The sequence below is a fragment of the Mastomys coucha genome, unplaced genomic scaffold (assembly GCF_008632895.1).
Source record: "Mastomys coucha isolate ucsf_1 unplaced genomic scaffold, UCSF_Mcou_1 pScaffold14, whole genome shotgun sequence".
Taxonomy (NCBI): domain Eukaryota; kingdom Metazoa; phylum Chordata; class Mammalia; order Rodentia; family Muridae; genus Mastomys; species Mastomys coucha.
Window position 1 is genome coordinate 24,569,113 of NW_022196896.1, and position 17,229 is coordinate 24,586,341.

The 17,229-nt window shown below is 36.7% G+C and overlaps 1 protein-coding gene across 2 annotated transcripts; it reads left to right on the forward strand.

The window, feature by feature from the left end:
- Positions 1 to 445: 445 nt before the first annotated feature.
- Fam92a (family with sequence similarity 92 member A) lies at positions 446 to 16,914 on the forward strand. Of its 2 annotated transcripts, XM_031366588.1 has the most exons (10): positions 473 to 756; positions 1,227 to 1,461; positions 2,451 to 2,471; positions 3,379 to 3,447; positions 4,071 to 4,172; positions 6,805 to 6,810; positions 8,349 to 8,453; positions 13,396 to 13,509; positions 15,226 to 15,345; positions 16,585 to 16,914. In XM_031366588.1, the coding sequence occupies exons 1-10, from the start codon at positions 524 to 526 to the stop codon at positions 16,666 to 16,668; spliced, it is 1,089 nt and encodes a 362-aa protein (XP_031222448.1). In that variant the 5' UTR covers positions 473 to 523; the 3' UTR covers positions 16,669 to 16,914. The 2 variants fall into 2 exon arrangements, with proteins under 2 accessions (XP_031222449.1, XP_031222448.1); XM_031366589.1 differs by lacking the exon at positions 2,451 to 2,471 and having other exon boundaries at positions 446 to 756.
- Positions 16,915 to 17,229: the final 315 nt, after the last annotated feature.

Genomic DNA, 17,229 nt, shown 5'->3' on the forward strand with positions numbered 1-17,229 from the left:
GTAGGCTGTTTTCTTGATTGATGATTCATGTGGAAAGGCCCGGTAATACTGTAGAGAGTACCGCCCCTGTGCAAGAGGTCCTGGGGTATATAAGGTCAATCGAATAGGCCAGCAAGCAGTGTTGCTCCATGGCCTCTGCTTCAATTCCTGCCACCAGGTTCCTGCCCTGAGTTCCTCAAAGAACTGTGACTTGGGACATGTCAGGCAAAGAAACCCTTTCTTCCCCAACTTGATTTTTGTCGGGGGTCTTATCACAGCAATAGAAATCTAACTTATAGAGCGGTTCTTTTCCAAAGGCAGCTTCCACGAGCCCACACGTTGTCCCATTCAACAGAGAAGCCCAGAGACACGCAAAGCATTAAGTCCACACCTCCAGAGGCTGAGCCTGAACCCCATTCACCTTTATTTTCCTGTACCCCTTCCGGTGGCTGGCGGGTTGTTTTTCCTCCTTTGCTTCCAGAGGGCTGGGAGGGCTGGAGAGCTGCAGGAGCTGAAGGAGAATGCTTGGAGTCCCCTCTGCCCAATGACCTCTGGTCTGCCTTGCCCTGCTCTCGACCGCCGGAGCGCGCGCCGCGTCGCCACGGAAACGCCGGGCAGGCGCGGCGGCGCGCACGGCGCGCTCTCAGCTCCCGGTAGAAGTGGCGGCGTCCCCTGCTCCCGCGCGCCCTGGCGGCCCGGAGCCGCGCTCGTTGGGCTCCCGTCCTGGATCCCCGGCGGCGCGAAAGGCAAGATGTTGAGGCGCAATCTGGATGACCGGTAATCACCGGGGCCTCGTCCTGCAGGCCTACCGAGGGAGAGGGCGGGGTGGGCGAGAAGAGCCGGGCCGAGGACCTGGAGGCCGGCTGGGCCGGGAGGAGGCCGCACGGTCCCGGTGGCGCTCTGCAGCCGGTCCACTTGGCTGCGGCGAGTGTGGGGCGGACTGGTACAGAGCCCCTGAGCAGTGCGGGGCCCGCCGCGGTACAGAGCCCGGGAGGCCGCCGGTGCCCAGGCCGCGGCAGCGCCGCCCCTTCTCGGCCCTCTGGGCCCGGGCCCTTCCCGGGCCTGCAAGGTTCTAGGCAGGACCAGACTCTCCCTGCATGAGGTCCTAGAGAAGGACGGGTCTCTGGGAGAGTTGGGAATGTTGCCCTTCAGGGCTTCAGGATGCCCCGGAAATGTTTGCATGTAAAATTAACAGGACACCCGTCCTATTGTTTCAAGAACACTTGTTCTGTGTCTCCTTTTCCTAGAGATGCTCAAACAAAACAACTGCAGGATGCTGTCACAAATGTGGAGAAGCATTTTGGAGAGCTTTGCCAAATCTTTGCTGCTTATGTACGGAAAACTGCCAGGCTTCGAGACAAAGCCGACCTCCTGGTGAATGAAATCAACATGTATGCCTCCACCGAGACCCCAAATTTAAAGCAGGGTCTGAAAGACTTTGCTGATGAGTTTGCCAAACTTCAAGATTACCGCCAGGCAGAGGTATGAAGTGAGGTTCTGGTGTCATAAGCCAAAGCAGTGTGTAGGAATTGTGAACTTGTTGTAACCTACCCAGCAGTGGTGAATGTACCCTTGATAAAAATGTCTTTCCTGTTTGTAACGCTGTGGGCCCTCTTTATGGAACCTTTCTATGACCTGATAGCTTTCAAACGAAACGTCAGGTGTGTTTGAAGTCTTGAGTTTACCGCTGCATTTGCCAACAGGATAACAGGGAGCAGGCATTCAGAAAAGGTGACATATATAGCAGTCATGGTGAAGAAAAGCACATGTATGGCCTGTGTGGGCCAAGTGCGTTTTAAAGAATGACTAGAGATGGAAATGCTGAAAGTGACAAGATAACAAGTTACTAATAAATGGGCTACACGTTGCTGATATTCCCTTGGTTTGGAAGTTGAACAATCGAAAAGCTATGATCTATAACACAAGTGATACAGCTGAGGGGTTGGCTGTGTGTGTGCTTTGAGTGACCAGAGCTGTGCTCTTGAGAGATCTATCTAAAAATCAGTATTTTCTTAATCCTGCACAAGCATTTTCATGTACTTCTTTTAGATACCAGTTAACATAACAAAAGTTGGCATGTTCAAATTCCATTGCATTTTTACTTTTGTAACAACCTCCATTGATCTTTCTTATGTTTAAAGCCTAAAACAAATTTTCATTTCCTGAAAGTTAAAAAGAGAAATAATCTATTAACTTGTCATCATTATGCATACAAAACTTGAGTACTAATCCCTCAGGGATACCTGTAAGAAAAATGTTGAGTTCTTGGCATACATTTCTTCTATAGTAAGCAATACATGGTAACTGGAGATTTAATGTTTCAGAAATAGTTTTTACTCACAGATAACCCTGAAGTCCTATTTTACCAATAAGTTCCCCTTTCTAGAAAAGTTTTATGCTAGCTATCAAATAGCAAAGTGGATTGATTTGCGTTTGCTCTGCTCTGTTTCCCTGCTTACCAAATGGTGGAGATGCTAATGAACATGGCAAAGGTAGGCAAGGGAAAGACAAGGGAAGCTGTTAGAACAGACAAGGATAAGCCTCACAGTGTATGGTATTAGAGTGCTGGTCATTAGACTGGCCTGAGTATTCACAACATTGATGTTAGAATTCTAAATCTTTAAATTATTACTTTTTACATTTTCCTAAACTCTTTTAAAATGAAACATCAATATAACATTATTTCCAGAAACTAAAGAATTAACATGAAATGAAATGGATTGATTAGGTAAACATGTATCATTTTTAAAAGCATTTTATTTGCTGTAAAATGTTTGTTTTAAGCAATAGATGTCATTTGCTTGCACACCCTGGCAAAGTTTCAGTGCCTCATCATTTTCTTGTATATGTATTTACATAAAATTTCTTCTTCAGTTCCTTTTATTAGTATTTTAAAAGAATTACTATCACTTTGAGATGAAAATTTAGTTGAGTTCGAGAAACTATCTAATTCTAGATAAAAAGAGATCAGTTGTACAGTTTGGCAGATCAGCAACACTAAGCCCATTTATCTTGTTCTCTGGGCTTTAATACATCAAGTGGCTGTTTATAACAATTCAGCAAATACAATAATTCATAAGCTGTTTGCTTTTGACGGTTGTGTTCCTTTAAATGTCCCTAGTAACACTGTATTTTTCAGCTTTTAATTTTTCTGGACAGTTGAGCTCTATGAATTGGGAGTAGCATCTGTGATGTTTGACAGTATGTGCTTGAACACATAGAAATGGCAGCTGCCTGCCTTAAACCTCCTGAAGCTGTAACTATGCTGTAACAAGATTTCAAAACTATTGATCTGTATAGTATTTATTTCAGATTAAACAGCATAGATCTTTATTTCAGGATTTAAATTTTGGTATTTCTATGTTTCTTGTCAGTTATATTTTATATAATTTTCAATAGGTTGAAAGACTTGAAGCCAAAGTAGTTGAACCTTTGAAAGCTTATGGGACCATTGTAAAGATGAAACGAGTAAGTCAGCCCACTTTTTATCCACTTGGTATTATGAAAAAGGTATGAGGTCTTGTCTTTTTCATAACAAATAAAAAAACATATAGTTATTCTTTTTATGTACTTTGAAAAAGATTTTCTTGGATCTTTAAAAATAATGAATCATTTTTACCAAGCTTGCTGAGTTTATTATTATTCTATCTAAGAGTAAAAATCATTATTGTGGAAACATTTAAAATATGTGATAAATATGTTCATGTATTCTTGTTTTAAAGATGGTGACTTATATTTTTAAAATCTGACAAACTGCTTTTGAAATCAACTTAGAGTAAAATTTACACAAAATAAAATTACTATTTTTCAGTGTTTGATTTTTACAAATTAGCTCATGGAAGTATCACCAGAACCAATGTTATAGTCATGAATTTGTATGGCTCACTTTCCATTAATAGGATGTCTTATCTTGAGGAAATATCAATGAAATGCACAGGCTTTCATGTGTATACATACACAAGACACATCTACAGTACTCATAACTTGTGTGCTCACAGTGCTGGGATCAAACAAATATTCTTCCATTCTTAAGATAGAATGTTTTATTTCTTAAGTTAGAAAGTTTTATTAAGAAAAATGCTTATTTACAGGATGATCTCAAAGCAACATTAACAGCAAGGAATCGAGAAGCCAAACAGCTATCTCAGTTAGAAAGAACACGCCAGCGAAATCCATCTGATCGACATGTAATTGTATCCTTTGGATTGCCGTCTTTAAAACAAAAAGGGTTTGTGGGGTATGCAGTACAAAGGTAAATGTATATGGAAATTATACATCTCTAGTTCTAAGTTGGGAATTTTCATGTCAGTGGCAAAAAGAACCCCACTTAGGAATCCTCATGAGAGAAACTAGACAGCTGTGAAACAGTCCCAATTCCTAACCCAGTCCTGTTTGCTTTTCATAATAGACTACCCCCAGTCCACTCAGAAATGTTGATGTTTTCAGGGTAAATTAAAAAGTAAATGTTAATGTCTTGGTGTCCTACCTGCAGTACTTTTAAGGAAGGGGAGAAATTTTCCCATAATATCCTTCATCCAAAAAAAAAAAAAAAAAAAAAAAAAAAAAAAAAAAAAACCCATGAAATCATAGTGATAACTTTTAGTCAAACCTTTAGGAGATTTCAGTATAATTAAGCACATAGCAAGATACATGGTATCTAAATAGGAATGTTTGTTACTTCCTGAACTAGAATGTGTTTCATCGATGACCAGCAAAAACACATGCAGTTCTAGCAACTGTATAGAAAGCACTAACATCTCCCTGCCACCCTTCCCCAGTCGAGCTTGCCTGTGGCTCCCTCTTGCTCAAGGTTGGTTCTGCCCAGCCCAACCTAGCCAGACACCAATATAGAGTGACTCTTTTGGGGCATTGGAGGTTGAAGAACACCTTCATTCCTGAAGGGAGTCTCCTGGGGCTGTACCAATTGCTTGGTCCATCTTCCTTTAGGCCAAAGGTACATATGCCCAACTTTCTAAAAAAAAAAAAAAAAAAAAAGGGCTCAGAGGTTAAGAGCACTGACTGCTCTTCCACATGTCCTGAGTTTAATTCCCAGCAACCACATGGTGGCTCACAGCCATCTGTAATGGAATCAGATGCCCTCTTCTGGTGTGTCTGAAGACAGCAACAGTGTTACTCATGTACATAAAATAAATAAATATAAAAAACAAAGAGGCAATTAAGGTGGGCTGGTGCGGAATACGTATTGGACATTTACTGGAGCTTTGGATTTCAAACCACAGTCTGTTTAAAGCAAACTGGAGAAACCAGAGAATGCTACAAATTCATGCCTGACAACTAGAGATCTGTCAGACTAGGGAGTCACCAGTGTTTAAGAATTAAGTCAGTAATCAAAATTTGTTTTGTTCCTTGGGTAAAGAATCTATGAAGGTAAAGTATACCATCTGTAATCCTGCATAGTTGTTGATTGAATCACAAGTTCCATATTGATCTTTAACACAGAAATGAATATACTGCTAAGTTACACTTTTCTGACTGACAAATGCTATGTTAACACTGCTGTAGAGGAAGGAACAGTCCTTAAGTCACCCCTCAAACAAGGTGGGAAAAACAAAAGTTATAGGTGAATTCTTCTGCTCACTAGATAGACCTACTCAAATATTCTGATAACCTGAAACTAGAGCTTAAACCACACTTTACATGTAAATGTATTAAATATAAAAATAAAAATAGCCAAGAGCATCAGAGTATTTTTACCAGATGTGAAGATAGACTCTTACAGCTCAACTGTTTATTCAGTAGTATCTAAGGTTCAATGTATAAATGAGTTGGAGTCCCTTCTTTTGTTGAAGGTAATCCTGGGATCTACTGCCACTCCAAGGTACCAGATGACTTCTGAATGGCTGTAACACAGTTTGAAAGCATCAGTGTGGCTTTACCATCTTTGATAGTCTTGGCTAACTGGATATACTGTTACTTGTTCACGGAACTGTGTCTTAACATTTCCTATTTGAGATTGGTTCATTGTAGAATTTTGAGCAATTTTCAGTGAATATAATAATGATCACACATATATATTTTCTTTGGTAAAGACTGGCTCTGGGAGCTCTCTGTTCTGGAAGAGGATTGATTTCAGATCTTAGAAAAGGACAGACATCGTCAGAAGCTGGGAAGCAAGACTCCAACTGTTCTACTTCCTGTGCTTTTCTAAGTTGACCAGTCCTGAAGAGACTTGCAATTCTTAAACTAAAACATCAGGAAATGAGAAGGACAAAGGCAAGACACAAAATAAAAGTCACAAGAGCTGTATATCACAATGTAATCATTAGGAGTCAGTCTGAGTATTCTCAGAAAAACAAAATCAGAAATCAAGTAACTGATAGCCACTTTCAGAACAAAACTTCAAAAGGATCTACACTTGAATTTTCTGTTTTAACAAAAGCACAGAAACGTTTTTTTTGTTTGTTTGTTTGTTTTGGTTTTTCAAGACAGGGTTTCTCTGTGTAGCCTTGGCTGTCCTGGAACTCACTCTGTAGACCCAGGCTGGCCTCGAACTCAGAAATACGCCTGCCTCTGCCTCCGAAGTGCTGGGATTAAAGGCATGCGCCACCACCGCCCGGCCACAGAAACATTTTTAAATAGGTTTTAATACTAGTTAAAATTAAATTGAAAGTCTTTTTTAAAACTATGCTTTATATGGTAAATATAAACAAATACAGATACAAGTTGATATACCTTTAAGTGCTTAGTATCTTAAAGTTATGTACTTACACTAATTGTAAGAGCAATTCTTTAAAGGCATATGACTTGACTTTATAGTGTTCAATTCTCTTTGAAATGTATTTTTTCCTTTATGAAAATTTTCAGTCGCAGGTGGGCAATAAATTGGTGTGTCAAGAAGTGGATCCTGAGAGTAAACCTGTTTACTTGTTTCAACTTACAGATTCTCTTAAAAGGAAGCAATAACTAAATGTCAGAGTATTATAGCTCAAAACTTTGATGACAAGTTCATATTAGATGATATATGACTTTAGAGCAAATTTAATTTTAGTATAAGGAACAAAACTTTATTTGGAATAATTTAATCATAAAGTTGAGGTGTGTTTTTTAATTGTTGGTACTGCTTAAGAGGACATTTGATGTCTGGTAGCCACTATTGTCCAGAAGGAAAAGATGCGTAAAAAGAAATACTATGATGGAATTGGAATTTACTACACTTAACAGTATCATTCCTGCTCTATGTGCCTAAATTTTTACAACTGGAGTATTAGAAAACAGCTTTTGTTTAAAAAAAAAATCTGTCTTCAATCCACAAGTAAATAGAAATGTTTAGATAGTAGCTGTGATAATTGATTTTACAACACAGATCTAGTATGAGTGCATAAAGCAAAACATTAGAAATTGCCATTTAATATATTAGTTGTTTGCATGCATATCTATATATCTATATATAGCTATATATCATAAACTAATGAAACAATGCAATGCTGTTAGCTTGTAAGAATTTGATTAACCTGAGAGTGGTAGTACATGCCTGTAATCCTATCACTTGGAAGGTAGAAGGAAGATCAGAAGTTCAAGGTTCTCTTCCACTAGATAGTAAGCTTACAGCCAACATAGACCATGTTACATATATTCCAAAACTATATAAATATTGATACACGTAGATATGATGACACACATCTAATAATAATCAGCAGTCAAGAGGCAAAGGCATGAGTTCACAGTCAGCCTGTGTTAGAGAATCCTAGGACAACACTAGCTCTATAAGGAGACCCTGCTTCAAAAATTAAAAATTATATATCTCATGCATTTGAGGAACTCTTAAAAGTAAACAGTGATAGGACACTTGACTTTCCCTAGCCTCAAGTACTTGCATGTTGTAATAATAAAAACTTTGATTCTCTGTAGTGGGAATCATTATAGCTGTAGGTCATCCTAGTGTGTACTCTTACTCCTTCACAAAGATCTATTTTATTTCATTTAATCTTTAAATTAGTCATATCAGATAGTCTGTATTACAAAATAATACAATATGAGAGCACTGAAAACAGTAACCAGTTACAAGTCTTTTCTTTGAGGGAAAAGGACAATGAGATAAACAACACAGATTGAAGTAGAGGGAAGCAGTAGAAAACAGAAAGTAGTTTTACAGTACATCCAAGGGCAACAGGGAAAATAGTTTTAAAGAAAGGACTGTTGTTTGAGATTGAATGTCTCTTAACAAACTTAAAGTTCTGTGTTGTGCATACTATCTAATATAGTGCTTTCGTTGTATGTGGTAAAAGGTAAATTTGAACAGTTTACACTTTTAGGCCAGAAAGCCAACTATAAAATGGTAACTTTCGCCAAAAGATTCATCTACATGGATTCTGATGAGTTTTTCTTTCATGGGGCATTCACTTTTTTAGGCAGAAACTGAATTACAGAGAGCCACAATTGATGCTACCCGTACAAGTCGTCACTTGGAGGAAACTATTGACAATTTTGAAAAGCAGAAAATAAAGGACATAAAGGTAATTAACTTAATACAGAATGTTCTCTAACCTTACTTAAAGTTAAGGAAAAAATAACATACTGATTGTTAGCCCAGAGTTCTTAAACTAAAAAGAATTATAAATCAAAGTTTATTAAATATAATTATGAATACAATGGCACATTAAAGGGGCTATATTAATTAATTTACTTTATATCCCTTCCTCTTCTCCTCCCAACCTACCCTCCCCCCACCCCAATCCACTTCTCTTTCCTTTCTATTCAAGAAATGGGAGGCCTCCGGTGGATATCAACCAGCCTTGGCATATCAAGTTTCAGCCAGACTAAGCACATTTTCTCCTATTGAGGCTCTAGACAAGGCAGCCCAATAGAGAGAAAGGGTCCCAAAAGCATACAGTAGAAAGGGCCCCTGTTCCCACTGTTGGGAGTCCCATATGATGACCAAACTGTACAACTCTACATATGTGCAGAGGGCCTAGGTCAGTTTTATGCATGCTCCCCAGTTGACAGTTGAATCAACTGTGGGCTCCTATGGGCCCAGGTTAGTTGATTCTGTAGGGTTTACTGAGGTGTCCTTGACCCCTCTGGCTCCTACAATCCTTCCCATTTTCTGCAGGATTCCCCAAGCTTCACATATTTGGCTGCAGATCTCTGAATCTGTTTCCAATCAGTTCCTGGGTGAAGCCTGTCTTATGACAGTTATGCTAGGCTCCTGTCTGCAAGTATAGGCAGAAATCATTAACAGTGTCTGGGATGGACTCCCGCTCATGGAGTAGGTCTCAAGCCAAACCAGTTAGTTAGTGGTTGGCCTTTCCCTCAATTTCTGCTCCATCTTTATCCCTGCATATTTTATAGACAGGACAAATTGTAGCTTGAAAGCTTTATGACTGGGTTGTCCCAATACTTCTATTGAAAATCTTGTCTGGTAACAGCAAATGGCTGCTTCAGGCTCCATATCCCCCATTGCTTGGAGTCTTAGCTAGAGTCAACTTCATGGATTCCTGGTAGTTTCCAGTGCACTAGATTTCTAGTTCATCCCAAAGATCCCATCCCACCAATTTCAATTGGCTTTCCCAGCACTCTTTCTCTCTCCATCATCCCACCCAATCCCTCCTGTTCTCAACCCCATGAAGTCCCTTCCCATGCCCACCCATGATGTCAATTCTCTTCCTCTTCTAAGGGAGATTCATACACACCCCTCCTCCTTGAGCCCTCCTTGACTTCTTGGGTCAGTGGATTGTAGCATGGTTATTTTTTACTTTATGGCTAATATCCACTTATAAGTGAGTACATACCGTGGTTATATTTCTGGTTCTAAATTTCCTCAACTCAGCATGATTTTTTCTAGTTCAGTCCATTTGCCTGCATATTTCATGTCATTGTTTTTAACAGCTGAATATTCTATTGTGTAAATGTACCACATTTTTTTTTATCCATTCTTTGGTTGAGGGACATCTGGGTTGTTTCCAGTTTCTAGCTATTACAAATAAAACAGCTATGAACATAGTTGAATAGTGTCTTTGTGGTATGGTGGAGCATCCTTTGTTTATATGCCCAGGAATAGTATAGCTTGGTATTGATGTAGATCTAGCCCTAATTTTCTGAGAAGCTGCCATATTGACTTTCAAAGTGACTATACAAGTTTAGACTTCCAACAGCAGTAGAGGAATGTTCCCCTTACTCTACATGGTCCACAGACTGAGCTGTCACTTGTTTTTGATCTTAGCCATTCTGGCAGGTGTACAATGGAAACTTAGAGTCGTTTGGTTTGTATTTTCCTGATGGCTAAGGGTGTAAAACATTTAAGTGTTTCTCAGTCACTTGAGATTCCTCTGTTGAGAATTCTTTTTAGATCTGTACCCTATTTTTTTTAATTAGAGATCTCACTAATTTCTTTAATGAAGGCACTTAATGAAGATTATGAATTTCTCCCTCAGCACTCATTTCATTGTGTCCCATAAGTTTGGGTATGTTGTATATTCACTGAATTATAGAAACTCTTTAATTTTTTGTTTTGTTCTTGACTCAGTGGATATTGAGTAGAGAATTGTTCCGTTTCCATGAGTTTGAATGCTGTCTGTAGTTTCTAGGGATTACTAACCCTAAGAAACCATTAGTCTTCTCTCTGTGGATAGGGCATTCTGGACATTTTACCATGGATAGAACAGTTTTTGTGATTTATTTCACTTAGCATGTATGCAGGCTTATCCATGTTGTAGGATGTATCACTCTTTGTTTTTGGCCAAATAAATTTTGTAAATATTATATATTTGTTAATCAGTCAGTGGCTACTTTAATTGTTCCTATTTGGTTGTTTATACATTCATAAACACATTCTTATGTGGAAATACTTTTATATTTCATCTTTATATGAAATACATATTCTGAATATGTATGAATATGAAATGAAAAATTAAAAAGTTACTGATACTCTTTGAGGAATTGCCATACTGTTCCAAGATGGCTTTGTCATTTTACATCTTTCCTAGCATTGTATAATGGTTCCACATTCTTGACTCCTCAGTGTTGCTGCCCCTCCGTCCAGCGGAAATAAGGAGGCAACAATGAGCTCTTCTCCAAGCAGTTTATTAAGGAACCTTAATTTTTACTTCTTCTCTAGCTAGCTTCTCTTATATTCTTCTATATCTTCTTCTTACATCTTACTTACTTCTATCTTACTTCTTCTATCTTACTACTTACATCTTTACATCTTACTACTTCTATCTTACTACTTACATCTTACTACTTATATTTTACTTTCTTCTTACTCCTATTTCCTACTTACTCCTATCCCCTATATCTTACTTACTCCTATCCCCTATATCTTACTTACTCCTATTCCTACATACATCTTACTTCTATTCCTACATCTTACTTCTATCCCCTACATCTTCTATATATCCAGCCCCCAGCCATTGTGGGTTAAATACTTTCCCTGGTCCCAATCAGCATCGGCTATGTGGCAAAGCATAATAGGCTGCAGGAAATCATGCCAGCTTGCATCACAAACTAGAGGCACTCAGCTTTTCCAACTAAGGGCTTGTTTAACAATGCTCTCTGCTCTGGCCGGAGACCAGGTGTTCAATATATATAGGGTGGCAGCTGCGGCTCCCCACACCTCAGTACTTCCTTCTTAGTAGAATGATCATATTGTAGCCATACCGATGTATGTAAAGTAGTATCTTAATGTGGTTTTGACTTGTGATCCTGAATAATGTTTACTGATCATTTGTATATATTCCTTAGAGAAACGCCCATACAGGCCTTTGTGCATTTTCCAACTGGGTGATCTTTCTGCATTTTCCTATTGGGTTGTTTTTTATCATGTTCTGGATACAAGATTCTTACTAAATAATAGATGCCATTGCTTTTTCACATTGTTGGCTGTCTGTGCTTTCTGATGGTATCATGAAAACACATTTTCAATTTTAGGGACATTATTCAGTTTCTTTTTTTAAATTAAACATATTTGAAAGTTTTTATTTATATTTATATAAGTGAACATTTTTAAATGGAACTCTTCTGTAATAATTTGCCAATTATCAGATCTACACAAATCCTTAACAAAGGTTTTCTGTATAATCCTCATTAATGCAAACCTTTATAAGTATTACATTCTTATTGTAGACCTTCAATCTGTTCTGTAATAATAAGGCTACAAAACTTGTATGTGGTACATTTATTACAAACTACAAAACTTGTACTAAAAAGAAAGCTGAGCATGACAAAAGATCCAAATGCTCTGGGGCAGGCCCGTAGTGCATCCAACTTGTATGTAGTTTTCTGTCAATTACTTTCAAAGAGCACACAGCAAGGGAGACTTCACCTTTATTAACTTCCCCTATTTAAAATTCTGTTGTTTGTAAAACTGGATCAATTATTACAAACTATTATTTGCATAATTAACCAGACGCCTCTTTACAAAGCATTTCACTAGTGATATCAACAAGTGCAGAATAATAGAAATTTCTAAGAGATGGGTTTGTTAAGCTTGCCAGATCCTTACATATTATGGACTGTGGTGTTACTTCAGCTTCTAATCAGAAGATTAATGATGTACATAAAAAAGGTTGACCAATGTAAGCATGAAAAACTAAGTTATTTTCTAGGTGCTGTGATAGTTCATTTGATTTTAACATTTCTTCTGTTGCTTGTGGTTTAGTGTCAGAGCTAAATAGCCATTGCCAAATCAATGGTGGTTTCCCTGAGCTTTCCTCTAATTGTTTTTGTCATTTTCACTCTAACAATTGTGTGAAGCTCTTATTTTTACATTCATTCTTTTAGTATATCCTGAAAATGGCTTTGGTAGGCAACTTTGTTGAAATGCTTCATTTTTCTAGAGTCTTATTGATCTGAACTAGAGTCTTATATAGTAGCATAATGGCATCATTCCTTTGTGGAATTTTTTTTTACCCTATCTTAGGGAAACTAAAAACTAAGCAATTAATTCCTACTCTTAGCAGAAGCTACGCAATCTCTAAAGGTATCCCTGTACATCTCTGGAGGTGTTAGTATGAAATTCCAAATGGTATTTAAATAAAATGCTATTCATTATGATAATCAGTTGTATATACTAGTACCACAGAGTTCCCCACAACCTACATCATCAAGTAAGAAATACTGTTGGTCAGTTTCCTGTCTATTTTCAGAAGTGAGTCTTTTATCGGTTTCAAATTTTTAACACAAATATTTATAGGCATGTAATACTGGATTAGTGTGCAATTTAGTTATTTTCATACAAGTAACTTTTAAAAAGTGAATAGTGAGTATAGCAACACTTTGCATCATTTAAGTATTTTGCTGTAAAATGCCGTTATGTTTTCTACTGTCCAAACACTAGGTCTTAGGAACACAAAATACTAAGAATATATAATGGAGAATATACAACTCTTTATGGTTCTTAAACTCTTAAATACATACAGATTTAAAACTTTTTAAAATTCCTATCTTTCTGTTTTTCAGAACATATTATCTGAGTTTATCACAATTGAAATGTTATTTCATGGAAAAGCTTTAGAGGTCTTCACTACTGCCTACCAAAATATACAAAAAATTGATGAGGATGAAGACCTAGAGGTAGGCTTACATCTAAACTCAGTTCTGTTAGTGTACAGAAGTTTTAGAGTTTCAGTTTATATGGTAATGGTATATATTATTGTATATAAGCCAAAGTACTAATCCTTTGTGATTTTCTATTATACTTGGTTAAAAGATGACTGAGTACTTCATCCTTACTCATTTTCATGTTATTAAAAGATTATTGAACTGGACTTTTACAATTATAAAATAGCAAATATTTATGTAATCATAGCTTTGCAGAGATCTATATGTATTTTAACTATGCTAGTTGGTCCATCAACTCTAATAAAAATACTTAATTTCTCCCTTAAAACTGAAATATTGTAAAGAAACTTCCCAGGGGTCTGACAGCTCTTTTTGCAGCACAGGTGGAAGTCAACTCTTAAACTCTATCACAACTTGATTCTTAATGCTTTGTTCTCAAGGCTACTACACTTGAGACTTTTTTTTTCCTGCAAGGAAAAAAATACCACATTTAGTAATGGGTTCAAGTGATCTGTGTACTTTTCCCACAAAACTGGAGTACCTTTTTATCAATCTCCTTTCTCTATTATTCCTGACTTGTGAACTAATATATATTTAGTCCTTAAGATTTCCACCTTGCTCTGGCAGGTCTTTGTAGCTCTTTGTAACTATGTTCTTTGTCACGTATAACTGCTGTCAATAAGCTAGCTACTAAGTAGGTTGTAAAGAAGAGATACATGAAAAACTAAACATTTCAGGGCTGTATAGTAGATGTGTTTGTGAATTTCTTTCATATTTGAGTGTAGTATATTATTGAGCAAGTTAACCTTATCGTTATGAAATGGAAATTATGCTACTTACATCCTAAGATGTCTCAGCACTAACTGCAGCACCAAATATGCCAAGGGATTATAAGTAAAATAGTCTCTCTATTGCCCAGGCAAATTACAATCCACAAGCAGCTCTCAACCCATGGTTGTGACCCTTTGAAGGTAGGGATCACATTAAAAAAAAAATCAGAAAAAAATGTATTTACATTACAATTCATAGCAGAAGTAAAATTACAGTTATAAAGAAATAATTTTAGATTGGAGGCCACTGTAACATGACGAATTTTATTAAAGGATTACAAACATTAGGAAGATTGAAAGAGAACCTGCAGAAACAAAATCTTTTTAAGTTTGTAGTTTTGATTGTGTAGGAAAAATACACATTGAACGAAATTGGAATGACAATGGCTTTTTTAAGTAGAAGAGTTTGTAAGGTGTTTAAAATTCACACCTGACTATCTTGACTCCTTATATGTTAGGAACATGGGGTACATATAAGAGATAAGAAGGCTTGGAAAACATTGACAACATTTAGGAAAACTGCAAGTCCAGACTCTAATGCTATTTGTTATCCTTGTAGGGTTAGGGTGGCTCCAGTGTGCACTGTGCACAATAGCACTCCTGGAGTGAAATATCAATAACAGCTGAAGGTAGGCAAAGCAGACAAAACCAAGGACAAATGCATAGCACACTGGATCAATTGCCTGTCAGACAATCTCATGGCTGCTCTACACTGCTTATCAATTTGCATGAGTCTAGTACAATTTTTTACCCTACTATTCTAATCTAACTAGATTTGTAATTAAGAATGTAAATTGGTTATCTAGATGTTCATTTACTGTCCAATTTAAAATGTTTTATTGCTTGCTTAGATGTTCATTTAGTATTAAACTTAAAATGTTATTTTATTTTGCAACAGGTTTTCCGAAATTCTTTGTATCTATCAGATTATCCATCTCGTTTAGATATTGTAAGAGCAAATTCAAAGTCACCTCTTCAGAGATCATTGTCAACTAAGTGCACATCTGGAACTGGACAGGTGAGATTAAAACAGGAAAACAACAAAAAACCTGCAGAGGAATTTGAGTTGTTGTCTTGTTGTTCAGTGCTAAAAGTCTTTCCCTTCTTAGGTCACCTCATACAATGTATTATTTCCGGATGTCATCTTTCACTGAAAATGAAGTTTCTGTAATCATACTTTACTTTCTCTCTGAGGCAGAACACTGAGGAAACAGATGGGAAGGACAGAACAGTGCTCATGTACATTTGCTGTATCTAATATAAACACAAATGCTAGAATTGAATTGTAAACTTAATCTATTTAGAAATTATACCTAAAACTGGCATTTTCCTAAACATAACTCATGGACTCAGAGTACAGCTCTTTAGTTCAATAGCCAAACCCCTAAAATGACTTGTAATATACCAAAATCTGCAGAATTGCCTCAGAATTTTAAAACTGAATAAAACAATCACAAAATGCAATTTTGTGTAAAATTTGTATAGGTAAAAGTTCCTGTCATTGGATTTTATGCATTGTTTCTTTTACATTCATCTTCCCCCCTTTGTCAAATTACATTTTTATTACTTTACCCTTGACACACATATTCCATAAAGTTATTGCTTATATTTCATATAAAATTATATTTAAAAATGAATCTTATACATCAGTTAAGAATTTTATATACTATGATATTTTTAATATTACCCCTACTAACTTGAGATCAAGTTCCTGGGGATTAGGAAGAGTTAAGATTATATGTATACACTAGAACTAACTATTTAGCAACATCTGTCTGTAGCAACACACACCCACAACCCGACCACTTCTGCTGTTCAAACATAGCCCAGTGTGTCCTGGGCGGTATAAATCACCCTCAGAGAAGTTATAAGTAAGATATCCAAGGGAAACACATAAGATGTATAGCTGGTAGTATCTTCTCAATCCATAACACATCATGTCTATTGTCAACATTGCTGTCTAGTAGACTTACTTGGTTCTACCATCCACTTTGAGGATTATTATGCAAATACTGCCAGGTTGTTTAATTTTAACTTACTATAACTTACCATTTAATTCACAATGCACAGTAATGGTATTTTATGTTACTGAAGCATACTACTGGAATGAGATATAGAGACTTCAGCCTTAAAAATCACAGGGAACTTGTTCATTTTCTGAAATATTTGTTCTATGTTCCCTGTCTCATGAAAACAGGTAAAAAGATGCCAAACATGTAAAAATATTTTTATTTTTCCTTGTGTACTTTTTCAACAGATATCCACCTGTCGAACAAGGAAGGATCAACAAGTAGAAGATGAAGATGATGAAGAATTAGATGTTACAGAAGATGAAAACTAATTTAAAAAAGAATTCACATTTCAGTTTTCATGTCAACTGACTTGAAATGTAGCACCACTTTATACTCACTTGGCAGGTTAAACTGTAAAATGAAATACTACTATGAAACAGGAGGGGGAAGAATTAAAAGAAGTTATGCTGATTAAAAAAGGTTTTTTCTGAATTACATAGTCTGTCATCATCCTATATATGGTAGTGTATAATTTTTCTGTATATGTTCTATTAAAAAAGATTGTGTACTTCTAAGCATTTCAGATTTAATGCACTAGAAATATGTGTGTGACACACACATATGTATTGAAGGTACAAAATGTAAGCAACTAACAGAAGATTTGATAATTCCTTATGCTTTCTTTTAGGATAAAATTCCAGATTTTGATTACAAGAGGTCAGTTAATAATCCTATACCCTAATGCCTTAAGTAAAAACATTGCTTCTTTCACTTTTATTTTACCTTATGCTTCATCATTTGGTATGAAAATTTAGTGTTTTCAACTAAAATTTAACACAACAATAAAGGTATGAGATACTGATAACAGAGTTTATAAGTGAACATATAAA